Here is a 15,866-nt window from a genome sequence, read left to right on the forward strand (position 1 = left end):
CTGGGCTCCACCTCATCTCTCTATCTGTGTCTCTGGACTCCATCTCATCTCTCTATCTGTGTCTCTGGGCTCCACCTCATCTCTCTATCTGTGTCTCTGGGCTCCATCTCATCTCTCTATCTGTGTCTCTGGGCTCCACCTCATCTCTCTATCTGTGTCTCTGGGCTCCACCTCATCTCTCTATCTGTGTCTCTGGGCTCCATCTCATCTCTCTATCTGTGTCTCTGGGCTCCATCTCATCTCTCTATCTGTGTCTCTGGGCTCCATCTCATCTCTCTATCTGTGTCTCTGGACTCCATCTCATCTCTCTATCTGTGTCTCTGGGCTCCACCTCATCTCTCTATCTGTGTCTCTGGGCTCCACCTCATCTCTCTATCTGTGTCTCTGGGCTCCATCTCATCTCTCTATCTGTGTCTCTGGGCTCCACCTCATCTCATCTCTCTATCTGTGTCTCTGGGCTCCATCTCATCTCTCTATCTGTGTCTCTGGGCTCCACCTCATCTCATCTCTCTATCTGTGTCTCTGGGCTCCATCTCATCTCTCTATCTGTGTCTCTGGACTCCATCTCATCTCTCTATCTGTGTCTCTGGGCTCCACCTCATCTCTCTATCTGTGTCTCTGGGCTCCACCTCATCTCTCTATCTGTGTCTCTGGGCTCCATCTCATCTCTCTATCTGTGTCTCTGGGCTCCACCTCATCTCTCTATCTGTGTCTCTGGGCTCCACCTCATCTCTCTATCTGTGTCTCTGGGCTCCACCTCATCTCTCTATCTGTGTCTCTGGGCTCCACCTCATCTCATCTCTCTATCTGTGTCTCTGGGCTCTACCTCTTCTCATCTCTCTATCTGTGTCTCTGGGCTCCATCTCATCTCTCTATCTGTGTCTCTGGACTCCAACTCATCTCGCTATCTGTGTCTCTGGGCTCCACCTCATCTCTCTATCTGTGTCTCTGGGCTCCACCTCATCTCTCTATCTGTGTCTATGGACTCTACCTCATCTCATCTCTCTATCTGTGTCTCTGGGCTCCACCTCATCTGGGCTCCATCTCATCTCTCTATCTGTGTCTCTGGGCTCTACCTCTTCTCATCTCTCTATCTGTGTCTATGGACTCTACCTCATCTCATCTCTCTATCTGTGTCTCTGGGCTCCATCTCATCTCTCTATCTGTGTCTCTGGACTCCACCTCATCTTTCTATCTGTGTCTCTGGGCTCCACCTCATCTGGGCTCCATCTCATCTCTCTATCTGTGTCTCTGGGCTCCACCTCATCTCATCTCTCTATCTGTGTCTCTGGGCTCCATCTCATCTCTCTATATGTGTCTCTGGACTCCACCTCATCTCTCTATCTGTGTCTCTGGGCTCCATCTCATCTCTCTAACTGTGTCTCTGGGCTCCACCTCATCTCATCTCTCTATCTGTGTCTCTGGGCTCCATCTCATCTCTCTATCTGTGTCTCTGGGCTCCACCTCATCTCTCTATCTGTGTCTCTGGGCTCCACCTCATCTCATCTCTCTATCTGTGTCTCTGGGCTCCATCTCATCTCTCTATCTGTGTCTCTGGACTCCATCTAATCTCTCTATCTGTGTCTCTGGGCTCCATCTCATCTCTCTATCTGTGTCTCTGGACTCCACCTCATCTCTCTATCTGTGTCTCTGGGCTCCATCTCATCTCTCTATCTGTGTCTCTGGGCTCCACCTCATCTCATCTCTCTATCTGTGTCTTTGGGCTCCACTTCATCTCTCTATCTGTGTCTCTGGACTCAATCTCATCTCTCTATCTGTGTCTCTGGGCTCCACCTCATCTCTCTATCTGTGTCTCTGGGCTCCACCTCATCTCTCTATCTGTGTCTCTAGACTCCACTTCATCTCTCTATCTGTGTCTCTGGGCTCCATCTCATCTCTCTCTCTGTGTCTCTGGACTCCATCTAATCTCTCTATCTGTGTCTCTGGGCTCCACCTCATCTCTCTATCTGTGTCTCTGGGCTCCACCTCATCTCTCTATCTGTGTCTCTGGGCTCCATCTCATCTCATCTCTCTCTCTGTGTCTCTGGACTCCATCTAATCTCTCTATCTGTGTCTCTGGGCTCCACCTCATCTCATCTCTATCTGTGTCTCTGGGCTCCATCTCATCTCATCTCTCTCTCTGTGTCTCTGGGCTCCACCTCATCTCATCTCTCTATCTGTGTCTCTGGGCTCCACCTCATCTCATCTCTCTATCTGTGTCTCTGGGCTCCATCTCATCTCTCTATCTGTGTCTCTGGGCTCCACCTCATCTCATCTCTCTATCTGTGTCTCTGGGCTCCACCTCATCTCATCTCTCTCTCTGTGTCTCTGGGCTCCACCTCATCTCATCTCTCTATCTGTGTCTCTGGGCTCCATCTCATCTCTCTCTCTCTGTGTCTCTGGGCTCCACCTCATCTCATCTCTCTGTCTGTGTCTCTGGGCTCCACCTCATCTCATCTCTCTATCTGTGTCTCTGGGCTCCACCTCATCTCATCTCTCTATCTGTGTCTCTGGACTCCACCTCATCTCTCTATCTGTGTCTCTGGGCTCCACCTCATCTCTCTATCTGTGTCTCTGGGCTCCACCTCCCCTCATCTCATCTCTATCTGTGTCTCTGGGCTCCACCTCATCTCATCTCTCTATCTGTGTCTCTGGGCTCCACCTCATCTCATCTCTCTATCTGTATCTCTGGGCTCCACCTCATCTGGGCTCCATCTCATCTCATCTCTCTATCTGTATCTCTGGGCTCCACCTCACCTCATCTCATCTCTCTATCTGTGTCTCTGGGCTCCACCTCATCTCATCTCTCTATCTGTGTCTCTGGGCTCCACCTCATCTCATCTCTCTATCTGTGTCTCTGGGCTCCACCTCATCTCATCTCTCTATCTGTATCTCTGGGCTCCACCTCATCTGGGCTCCATCTCATCTCTCTATCTGTGTCTCTGGGCTCCACCTCATCTCATCTCTCTATCTGTGTCTCTGGACTCCACCTCATCTCTCTATCTGTGTCTCTGGGCTCCATCTCATCTCTCTATCTGTGTCTCTGGGCTCCACTTCATCTCATCTCTCTATCTGTGTCTCTGGGCTCCACCTCATCTCATCTCTCTATCTGTGTCTCTGGGCTCCACTTCATCTCATCTCTCTATCTGTGTCTCTGGGCTCCACTTCATCTCATCTCTAACTGTGTCTCTTGTGGATCACCAGTCATTATTTTAACTGAAAAACACCCAACTCTACCTCCAGCATATTTGTTAAGATTTTTTTTTTTTAAAGTCTTTTAACATTTTGACTGGAGATTAGAGATGTAAAGACTACACACTACAGTGATGTATGGATTTAGATTAGAGATGTAGAGACTACACACTACAGTGATGTATGGATTTAGATTAGAGATGTAGAGACTACACACTACAGTGATGTATGGATTTAGATTAGAGATGTAGAGACTACACGCTACAGTGATGTATGGATTTAGATTACAGATGTAGACTACACACTACAGTGATGTATGGATTTAGATTAGAGATGTAGACTACACGCTACAGTGATGTATGGATTTAGATTACAGATGTAGACTACACACTACAGTGATGTATGGATTTAGATTAGAGATGTAGAGACTACACACTACAGTGATGTATGGATTTAGATTAGAGATGTAGAGACTACACACTACAGTGATGTATGGATTTAGATTAGAGATGTAGAGACTACACACTACAGTGATGTATGGATTTAGATTAGAGATGTAGAGACTACACACTACAGTGATGTATGGAATTAGATTAGAGATGTAGAGATTACACACTACAGTGATGTATGGATTTAGATTAGAGATGTAGAGACTACACACTACAGTGATGTATGGATTTAGATTAGAGATGTAGACTACACACTACAGTGATGTATGGATTTAGATTAGAGATGTAGAGACTACACACTACAGTGATGTATGGATTTAGATTAGAGATGTAGAGACTACACACTACAGTGATGTATGGATTTAGATTAGAGATGTAGAGACTACACACTACAGTGATGTATGGATTTAGATTAGAGATGTAGAGACTACACACTACAGTGATGTATGGAATTAGATTAGAGATGTAGAGATTACACACTACAGTGATGTATGGATTTAGATTAGAGATGTAGAGACTACACACTACAGTGATGTATGGATTTAGTGAAACAACCTCTTGATGTGTGTCGTACTCTGTGTCCTCCAAGCAGGGCTTGCTGAAGGTTGCCATCGACAACACGCGCGCTCAGGACAAGCAGGTGCAGACGGAGAAGTCAGAGCTGAAGATGGAACTGTTCAGAGAGAGGGAGCTGAGAGAGACACTGGAGAGACAGCTCACCATGGAGCAGAAAAACAGAGGTAGGTTAACACTACATTACCCACAACCCACTGCACACAATACTACACTACATTACCCACAGTGTACTGTTCAGAGAGAGGAAGCTGAGAGAGACACTGGAGAGTTGTTCTGTGTATTTCAGTGCTGATCCAGAAGCGTCTGAAGAAAGAGAAGAAGACGAAGAGGAAACTTCAGGAGGCTCTGCAGTTTGAGTGTAAACTGAGAGACCACGCTGAGCAGAGCCTGCAGCAGACTGTAGCCTCAGACAGAGCCCTCTGTGGTAAGTCTTCAGGCTACATTACCTTTTACATTTGAATTTCATTTACATTCACTTTTCTTTTACATTTACTTTACATTTGACTCTTTATTCACTCTTCATTTTGACTTAATAGTGCAGTGTTACGTTGTCATTTATGTTCCTTTATGAAAATGAATGTATTGCCCTTTTACTTCTCATTTACTAGTAATTAGGTGTGATAATTAATGACTAAACTCCTGCCTCTCCGTCATCATTAACCTCCAATCAGACTCACTGACCCAGGAAGTAGACAGCGGTAACCAAGGTAACGGCAGGACTGACGCAGAGGCAGCGATACAAGGTACGGCAGCTTCTGAATGGCTCATCCATCCTTATCCTAGTAGCCTAAGTGTCCGGGTGTTTACGTTGAGTTAAACTAACACCGTTGGTCCATGTAGCAGCAGTCAAATTGATCAACAGTTTTTAATAGTTAAGTGAGTGTTGAGCGTATAATTCTATTCTTATCTGTTATGAAGGTGTTTGAGAGCATTTCAGATGCTCTCATTGCTCTGTGTATCAGAACGACAGTACACCCCATCTACACTCCCGCTCTCCTGCTGCAGTCCCCCCACAGACCCCATCTAACCCTCTCTCTCTCCTGCTGCAGAGTCCCCCCACAGACCCCATCTACCCCCTCTCTCTCCTGCTGCAGAGTCCCCACACAGACCCCATCTAACCCTCTCTCTCCTGCTGCAGAGTCCCCCACAGACCCCATCTACCCCCTCTCTCTCCTGCTGCAAAGTCCCCACACAGACCCCATCTACACCCTCTCTCTCCTGCTGCAGAGTCCCCACACAGACCCCATCTACCCCCTCTCTCTCCTGCTGCAGAGTCCCCACACAGACCCCATCTACACCCTCTCTCTCCTGCTGCAGAGTCCCCACACAGACCCCATCTACACCCTCTCTCTCCTGCTGCAGAGTCCCAACACAGACCCCATCTACCCTCTCTCTCTCCTGCTGCAAAATCCCGCCACAGACCCCATCTAACCCTCTCTCTCCTGCTGCAGAGTCCCCACACAGACCCCATCTAACCCTCTCTCTCCTGCTGCAGAGTCCCCACACAGACCCCATCTAACCCTCTCTCTCCTGCTGCAGAGTCCCCACACAGACCCCATCTACCCCCTCTCTCTCCTGCTGCAGAGTCCCCACACAGACCCCATCTAACCCTCTCTCTCCTGCTGCAGAGTCCCCACACAGACCCCATCTACCCCCTCTCTCTCCTGCTGCAGAGTCCCCACACAGACCCCATCTACCCCCTCTCTCTCCTGCTGCAGAGTCCCCACACACACCCTGTCTACCCCCTCTCTCTCCTGCTGCAGAGTCCCCACACAGACCCCATCTACCCCCTCTCTCTCCTGCTGCAGTCCCCACACAGACCCCGTCTACCCCCTCTCTCTCCTGCTGCAGAGTCCCCACACAGACCCCATCTACCCCCTCTCTCTCCTGCTGCAGAGTCCCCCCACAGACCCCATCTAACCCTCTCTCTCCTGCTGCAGAGTCCCAACACAGACCCCATCTAACCCTCTCTCTCCTGCTGCAGAGTCCCAACACAGACCCCATCTACACCCTCTCTCTCCTGCTGCAGAGTCCCAACACACACCCCATCTACACCCTCTCTCTCCTGCTGCAGATTTCCCACACGCACCCCATCTAACCCCCTCTCTCCTGCTGCAGAGTCCCCCCACAGACCCCATCTACACCCCTCTCTCTCCTGCTGCAGAGTCCCCCCACAGACCCCAACTACACCCCCTCTCTCCTGCTGCAGAGTCCCCCCACAGACCCCATCTACACCCCCTCTCTCCTGCTGCAGAGTCCCCACACAGACCCCATCTACCCCCTCTCTCTCCTGCTGCAGAGTCCCCACACAGACCCCATCTAACCCTCTCTCTCCTGCTGCAGAGTCCCCACACAGACCCCATCTAACCCTCTCTCTCCTGCTGCAGAGTCCCCACACAGACCCCATCTAACCCTCTCTCTCCTGCTGCAGAGTCCCCACACAGACCCCATCTACCCTCTCTCTCTCCTGCTGCAGAGTCCCCGCACAGACCCCATCTACCCCCTCTCTCTCCTGCTGCAGTCCCCACACAGACCCCGTCTACCCCCTCTCTCTCCTGCTGCAGAGTCCCCACACAGACCCCATCTAACCCTCTCTCTCCTGCTGCAGAGTCCCAACACAGACCCCATCTACCCCCTCTCTCTCCTGCTGCAGAGTCCCCACACAGACCCCATCTACCCCCTCTCTCTCCTGCTGCAGAGTCCCCACACAGACCCCATCTACCCCCTCTCTCTCCTGCTGCAGAGTCCCCACACAGACCCCATCTAACCCTCTCTCTCCTGCTGCAGAGTCCCCACACAGACCCCATCTACCCCCTCTCTCTCCTGCTGCAGAGTCCCCACACAGACCCCATCTACCCCCTCTCTCTCCTGCTGCAGAGTCCCCTCACACACCCCGTCTACCCCCTCTCTCTCCTGCTGCAGAGTCCCCACACAGACCCCATCTACCCCCTCTCTCTCCTGCTGCAGAGTCCCCACACAGACCCCATCTAACCCTCTCTCTCCTGCTGCAGAGTCCCCACACAGACCCCATCTAACCCCTCTCTCTCCTGCTGCAGAGTCCCCACACAGACCCCATCTAACCCTCTCTCTCCTGCTGCAGAGTCCCCACACAGACCCCATCTACCCCCTCTCTCTCCTGCTGCAGTCCCCACACAGACCCCGTCTACCCCCTCTCTCTCCTGCTGCAGAGTCCCCACACAGACCCCATCTAACCCTCTCTCTCCTGCTGCAGAGTCCCAACACAGACCCCATCTACCCCCTCTCTCTCCTGCTGCAGAGTCCCCACACAGACCCCATCTAACCCTCTCTCTCCTGCTGCAGAGTCCCAACACAGACCCCATCTACACCCCCTCTCTCCTGCTGCAGAGTCCCCACACACACCCCATCTAACCCTCTCTCTCCTGCTGCAGAGTCCCAACACAGACCCCATCTACACCCTCTCTCTCCTGCTGCAGAGTCCCCACACAGACCCCATCTAACCCTCTCTCTCCTGCTGCAGATTTCCCACACGCACCCCATCTAACCCCTCTCTCTCCTGCTGCAGAGTCCCCCCACAGACCCCATCTACACCCCTCTCTCTCCTGCTGCAGAGTCCCCCCACAGACCCCATCTACACCCCCTCTCTCCTGCTGCAGAGTCCCCCCACAGACCCCATCTACACCCCCTCTCTCCTGCTGCAGAGTCCCCACACAGACCCCATCTAACCCTCTCTCTCCTGCTGCAGAGTCCCCACACAGACCCCATCTAACCCTCTCTCTCCTGCTGCAGAGTCCCCACACAGACCCCATCTAACCCTCTCTCTCCTGCTGCAGAGTCCCCACACAGACCCCGTCTACACCCTCTCTCTCCTGCTGCAGAGTCCCCCCACAGACCCCATCTACCCCCTCTCTCTCCTGCTGCAGAGTCCCCAGACAGACCCCATCTAACCCCTCTCTCTCCTGCTGCAGATTTCCCACACACACCCCATCTAACCCTCCTTCTCCCGCTGCAGAGTCCTCACACACACCCCATCTACCCCCTCTCTCTCCTGCTGCAGTCCCCCCACAGACCCCATCTACCCCTCTCTCTCCTGCTGCAGTCCCCCCACAGACCCCATCTACCCCTCTCTCTCCTGCTGCAGTCCCCACACACACCCCATCTACCCCTCTCTCTCCTGCTGCAGTCCCTCCACAGACCCCATCTACCCCATCTCTCTCCTGCTGAAGAGTCCCCACACACACCCCATCTACCCCTCTCTCTCCTGCTGCAGTCCCCCCACAGACCCCATCTACCCCTCTCTCTCCTGCTGCAGAGTCCCCCGACAGGGACTGGCTCCCTCTTTGTTAGCAGATCAAACATCTAAACCGTTAAAAGGGAAATTTAATTTAATGTCAGTGAAGCAAAAAAAAGAGCAAGGCCCCGTAATTAATGGCTGTCTTAATTGTCCTCCTGATGTATTTGCATAGGCATCATTTGCATAACTTACATGCAGTAATAAATCTTTCCAAAGAGCGTTTTTAACAGACAACAGGCCCTAGAAGACAAAACATACTTGTTGGATTTATATATACAGAACAATACTCTTATGTATCTTAGTTTGCTATCTTTGTTGATCATCTTAGTTTACCATCTGTGCTTATCATCTTAGTTTACTCTTTGTGCTTATCGTCTTAGTTTACTCTCTGTGAGTATCGTCTTAGTTTACTCTCTGTGCTTATCGTCTTAGTTTACTATCTGTGCTTATCGTCTTAGTTTACTATCTGTGCTTATCATCTTAGTTTACTATCTTTGTTTATCATCTTAGTTTACTACCTGTGCTTATCATCTTAGTTTACTATCTGTGCTTATCATCTTAGTTTACTATCTGTGCTTATCATCTTAGTTTACTATCTGTGCTTATCATCTTAGTTTACTATCTGTGCTTATCATCTTAGTTTACCATCTGTGCTTATCATCTTAGTTTACCATCTGTGCTTATCATCTTAGTTTACTATCTGTGCTTATCATCTTAGTTTACCATCTGTGCTTATCATCTTAGTTTACCATCTGTGCTTATCATCTTAGTTTACCATCTGTGCTTATCATCTTAGTTTACTCTCTGTGCTTATCATCTTAGTTTACTCTCTGTGCTTATCATCTTAGTTTACTCTCTGTGCTTATCATCTTAGTTGACTCTCTGTGCTTATCATCTTAGTTGACGCTCTGTGCTTATCATCTTAATTTACTATCTGTGATTATCATCTTAGTTTACCATCTGTGCTTATCATCTTAGTTTACTCTCTGTGCTTATCATCTTAGTTGACGCTCTGTGCTTATCATCTTAGTTGACGCTCTGTGCTTATCATCTTAGTTTACTCTCTGTGCTTATCATCTTAGTTTACTCTCTGTGCTTATCATCTTAGTTTACTATCTGTGCTTATCATCTTAGTTTACTATCTGTGCTTATCATCTTAGTTTACTCTCTGTGCTTATCATCTTAGTTGACTCTCTGTGCTTATCATCTTAGTTGACGCTCTGTGCTTATCATCTTAATTTACTATCTGTGATTATCATCTTAGTTTACCATCTGTGCTTATCATCTTAGTTTACTCTCTGTGCTTATCATCTTAGTTGACGCTCTGTGCTTATCATCTTAGTTGACGCTCTGTGCTTATCATCTTAGTTTACTCTCTGTGCTTATCATCTTAGTTTACTCTCTGTGCTTATCATCTTAGTTTACTATCTGTGCTTATCATCTTAGTTTACTATCTGTGCTTATCATCTTAGTTTACCCTCTGTGCTTATCGTCTTAGTTTACTCTCTGTGCGTATCGCCTTAGTTTACTATCTGTGCTTATCATTTTAGTTTACTATCTGTGCTTATCATCTTAGTTTACTACCTGTGCTTATCATCTTAGTTTACTACCTGTGCTTATCATCTTAGTTTACTATCTTTGTTTATAATCTTAGTTTACCATCTGTGCTTATCATCTTAGTTTACTCTCTGTGCTTATCATCTTAGTTTACTCTCTGTGCTTATCATCTTAGTTTACTCTCTGTGCTTATCATCTTAGTTTACTATCTGTGCTTATCATCTTAGTTTACTATCTGTGCTTATCATCTTAGTTTACTATCTTTGCTTATCATCTTAGTTTACTCTCTGTGCTTATCATCTTAGTTTACTACCTGTGCTTATCACCTTAGTTTACTCTCTGTGCTTATCATCTTAGTTTACTATCTGTGCTTATCATCTTAGTTTACGTTTACTATCTGTGCTTATCATCTTTGTTTTTCACCTGTTGTTTGTCAGATGGAAGACTCTTCCTGAAAACCACAGTGATGTATTGAAGTCAACATGAAGAGAAGATGGATTCGAGCACCATTGGAGAGATTCCAGGGACTTGCAGCAGCAACATCATGGACGTTTCAGTACTCCACACTACTGTCATTAAAGACGGACAATACACAACAAAGAACAAATAATCAAAGAATTGTCATAACGGTGTTATGTGCAAAACCACTGTATTTCACAGCAACACATTCAAAGCAAAGTGGAACTGAAGGAGAGATTTTTCTACTTTATTTAAACCAGCCCGAATGCTCAGAGACAAATCCACTTCCGATTTTTGACTTGTATTCCTGTCTCAAGTTTTATAAGATTTCAATGTTTTAAAGCATAATGTCACGAAGGTAATCTAGAGGGTAATTTATTACGTTATTTCTGTACATAAATTCATACAATGTTTCATTACAATATTTGTTTTTGTTGTTTATTCTAGTAATGAAAAATGACAGTTTGTCCTTTGCCATTGTTGTATATCAGATGAAAGGTAAAGGCTTCCTGACCCACGGTATGCTGTGTACATAAAGTAAAGAGATTGTATTGTAATGCAGTAGATCAGCTCGATGAAAAAATAATACAAACATTCTCATCTGTCTCAGTCTGCTGTCTTCTATTGGTCAATCCATCAGTCCCTCATTACCCATCAGTCCTTCAATACCCATCAGTCCTTCAATACCCATCAGTCCCTCAATACCCATCAGTCCCTCAATACCCATCAGTCCTTCAATACCCATCAGTCCTTCAATACCCATCAGTCCTTCAATACCCATCAGTCCTTCAATACCCATCAGTCCCTCAATACCCATCAGTCCCTCAATACCCATCAGTCCTTCAATACCCATCAGTCCTTCAATACCCATCAGTCCTTCAATACCCATCAGTCCCTCATTACCCATCAGTTCTTCAATACCCATCAGTCCCTCAATACCCATCAGTCCTTCAATACCCATCAGTCCTTCAATACCCATCAGTCCCTCAATACCCATCAGTCCTTCAATACCCATCAGTCCTTCAATACCCATCAGTCCTTCAATACCCATCAGTCCCTCAATACCCATCAGTCCCTCAATACCCATCAGTCCTTCAATACCCAACAGTCTCTCAATACCCATCAGTCCTTCAATACCCATCAGTCCCTCAATACCCATCAGTCCCTCAATACCCATCAGTCATTCAATACCCAACAGTCTCTCAATACCCATCAGTCCCTCAATACCCATCAGTCCTTCAATACCCAACAGTCTCTCAATACCCATCAGTCCTTCAATACCCATCAGTCCTTCAATACCCATCAGTCCCTCAATACCCATCAGTCCCTCAATACCCATCAGTCCTTCAATACCCATCAGTCCCTCAATACCCATCAGTGTGCTTGACACCATTATCACACCCTAGTAGTGAACCATGGTGACACTGCATTATCACACCCTAGTAGTGAAACATGTTGAAACAGCATTATCACACCCTAGTAATGAAACATGTTGACACAACATTATCACACCCAAGTAGTGAAACATGTTGACACAGCATTATCACACCCTAGTAGTGAAACATGTTGCCACCGCATTATTACACCCTGGTAGTGAAACATGTTGACACAGCATTATTATACCCTAGTAATGAAACATGTTGACACAGCATTATCACACCCTGGTAGTGAAACATGTTTACACAGCATTATTACACCCTAGTAGTGAAACATGTTGCCACCGCATTATTACACCCAAGTAGTGAAACATGTTGACACAGCATTATCACACCCTAGTAGTGAAACATGTTGACACAGCATTATCACACCCTGGTAGTGGAACATGTTGACACAGCATTATCACACCCTAGTCGTGAAACATGGTGAACAGCATTATCACACCCTTGTAGTGAAACATGTTGACACAGCATTATCACACCCAAGTAGTGAAACATGGTGACACCGCATTATTACACCCTAGCAGTGAAACATGTTGACACAGCATTATCGCACCCTGGTAGTAAAACATGTGGACACCACATTATCACACCCTAGTAGTGAAACATGTTGACACAGCATTATCACACCCAAGTAGTGAAACATGTTGACACCATTATCACATCCAAGTAGTGAAACATGTTGACACAACATTATCACACCCTAGTAGTGAAACATGTTGACACAGCATTATCACACCCTAGTAGTGAAACATGTTGACACCATTATCACACCCTAGTAGTGAAACATGTTGACACCATTATCACATCCTAGCAGTGAAACATGTTGACACCTTTATCACACCCTAGTAGTGAAACATGTTGACACAGCATTATCACACCCTAGTAGTGAAACATGTTGACACCATTATCACATCCTAGCAGTGAAACATGTTGACACCTTTATCACACCCTAGCAGTGAAACATGGTGACACAGCATTATCACACCCCTCATCATTTCCTTCTGGCAGGTTTCCTTTCTGGAGTAAAAACACTGGCCAATGTAACAGACCACGTCTATTGTGGGAAAAAAGTATGTAAGCTATAGCATTTTCCACATTCAGAATGAGTTTAAAGTGTCAATCAAGCCAGGAGAAAGAGAATGTTGAATAGGAGAAAGAATGTTGAATAGGAGAGAGAGAAATGTTGAATAGGAGAGAGAGAATGTTGAATAGGAGAAAGAGAATGTTGAATAGGAGAAAGAGAATGTTGAATAGGAGAAAGATAATGTTGAATAGGAGAAAGAGAATGTTGAATAGGAGAAAGAGAATGTTGAATAGGAGAAAGAGAATGCTGAATAGGAGAAAGAGAATGTTGAATAGGAGAAAGAGAATGCTGAATAGGAGAGAGAGAATGTTGAATAGGAGAAAGAGAATGTTGAATAGGAGAAAGAGAATGTTGAATAGGATAAAGAGAATGTTGAATAGGAGAAAGGGAATGTTCAATAGGAGAAAGAGAATGTTGAATAGGAGAGAGAGAATGAGAGGAGTGTTATTATGTTGGACTTGGGCTCAGTGAAATCCAACCCTTTCATAAAGGATTTCTATTGAAATATATCATTGTACTGTACTGCAGCCCATCCTATTCACTCAATGACACAGACGTCTTGGTAATAGACTGTCCACTTTCATACTGCCGTTTCTCAATTCAAGTTTCTCAGTGCAAAGCTCAGAATATATCTATTAAATCTACTTTATCCACACAGACAGTTCTCATTAAATTAAATTAATTTAAATTCAATATATCTTTATTGTCCCCGAAGGAGCATAGAAACAGCAAAACAACCCCAGGAACAAACACAAGTATCAGACTTCAGTCAGACTTCCTGCTCCTGTTCAGCCAATCACCAATCAGCACCAGTACTTTATAGTTGTTTACCCTGTAGCTACCGTCATTACCTCGTTAACAAGGCCCAGGTGCAGGGGCCGCAGTGTGTGTGTGTGTATTTCGGAGAAAGGGGCTGACTTCTCTGTCCAGGCAGGCCCTCCTAACAGCTGGATCCACACACACACACACACACACACACACACACACACCACACACACACACACACACACACACACACACACACACACACACACACACACACACACACACACACACACACACACACACACACACACACACGCACAAGCACACACAGCCTGCCCTGTCACATTGTGCTGTAGAAGTGTAATGGAGGGAGAGAGAGAGATGGGGGATAGAGAGAGGGAGAGACAGGAATGAGAGAGAGGGAGGGAGAGACAGGAATGAGAGAGAGACAGACAGACCGAGACATTAGCCACATTTATACCTGGTTCTAACATGCGCCCTTTGTCCTGATCTTGTCCTCATTCTGATTGTGCCCACTTTTTAGACAGGTGTAGATGATTAAAAGACACATTGTGAACTGATTTTGATCAGATTTTACAAGTGTAAACTGGCAAGATCAGGATAAGATCAGGATAAGATCAGGACAAATGACACATGTAAGCGGCAGTCATAAACGGGACTAGAGAGAGGCAGGAAAGAGGAGAAAGGAGAGGAGACAGACAGGGTAGAGAGAGGAGACAGACAGACAGGGTAGAGAGAGGAGACAGACAGACAGGATAGAGAGAGGAGACAGACAGGGTAGAGAGAGGAGACAGACAGACAGGGTAGAGAGAGGAGACAGACATATGGGGTAGAGAGAGCAGACAGACAGACGGGGTAGAGAGAGGAGACAGACAGACAGACAGGGTAGAGAGAGGAGACAGACAGGGTAGAGAGAGGAGACAGACAGAGAAGAGAGAGGAGACAGACAGGGTAGAGAGAGGAAACAGACAGGGTAGAGAGACGAGACAGACAGGGTAGAGAGAGGAGACAGACAGGGTAGAGAGAGGAGACAGACAGGGTAGAGAGAGGAGACAGACAGGGTAGAGAGAGGAGACAGACAGAGAAGAGAGAGGAGACAGACAGGGTAGAGAGAGGAAACAGACAGGGTAGAGAGAGGAGACAGACAGGGTAGAGAGAGGAGACAGACAGGGTAGAGAGAGGAGACAGACAGGGTAGAGAGAGGAGACAGACAGGGTAGAGAGAGGAGACAGACAGGGTAGAGAGAGGAGACAGACAGGGTAGAGAGAGGAGACAGACAGGGTAGAGAGAGGAGACAGACAGGGTAGAGAGAGGAGAGGGTAGAGAGAGGAGACAGACAGGGTAGAGAGAGGAGACAGACAGGGTAGAGAGAGGAGAGGCAGAGCGACCGTCAGACCAGGAGCCATCTGCTCATCTCCTGTTAATGAACAAAGCAAACAGCAGGAGTCGAGGCCAGCTCAGCTCCGCTCCAAATACGGCTTCTTTTTATTGACAGAAACACACACACACTTTAATTGTATTAGGCTTGATTAAAAACAGGGGCAAGGACACCTTTCAGACCTTACTGCTCTCTCCGCTTCAGTCAACTAATGGTAATGGAGTTGCTAGGCTGTGTTCCTGAGGAAGAGTCACTCATTGTTGATCTGACTATAGGCCCAGGATTGAAGGAACTGCTGTAACATTCACTATGCCTATGGAAGAAGGCTTCTAGGAAGTACACTGTATATTGAGTAACCTATACTAAGGTCACAATGTTTAAAGGGGCAATCAGCGGTTGCTACATCCATTTTTAGACTTAATTTGTATAAATGAATGATATGTACCCATTGATTCTTGAAGAATATAATGTATAAATGCCTCATGAACTCAGTTCAACTGTCGTACCCCATCAGAACCCAAAATATAAGCTTGTTTTACTCCAGTGTTTATAAACAAAGTAAATGTAAACAAACACGATATGGCCCCAAAACATGGTTAAATTGAACATTTTGATATCATGGATGGTCAGTCCTTGCATCAATAGCTCTAACTATAAACTGTAGATCGGTGAA

At 46.7% G+C, this 15,866-nt stretch overlaps 1 protein-coding gene across 1 annotated transcript in view; it reads left to right on the forward strand.

The window, feature by feature from the left end:
• The window catches only part of LOC129847657 (dachshund homolog 1-like), a gene marked incomplete at its 5' end in the record, with an annotated part of 54,507 nt that extends 43,397 nt beyond the window's left edge, over positions 1-11,110 (forward strand). The window contains 4 exons of the mRNA XM_055915400.1: positions 4,234-4,381; positions 4,504-4,641; positions 4,889-4,960; positions 10,485-11,110. Of these exons, the coding sequence (XP_055771375.1) occupies positions 4,234-4,381; positions 4,504-4,641; positions 4,889-4,960; positions 10,485-10,522 (396 nt within the window). The remainder of the gene's footprint in view (positions 1-4,233; positions 4,382-4,503; positions 4,642-4,888; positions 4,961-10,484) is intronic.
• Positions 11,111-15,866: the final 4,756 nt, after the last annotated feature.

Source organism: Salvelinus fontinalis, unplaced genomic scaffold (genome assembly GCF_029448725.1).
Source record: "Salvelinus fontinalis isolate EN_2023a unplaced genomic scaffold, ASM2944872v1 scaffold_0915, whole genome shotgun sequence".
Taxonomy (NCBI): domain Eukaryota; kingdom Metazoa; phylum Chordata; class Actinopteri; order Salmoniformes; family Salmonidae; genus Salvelinus; species Salvelinus fontinalis.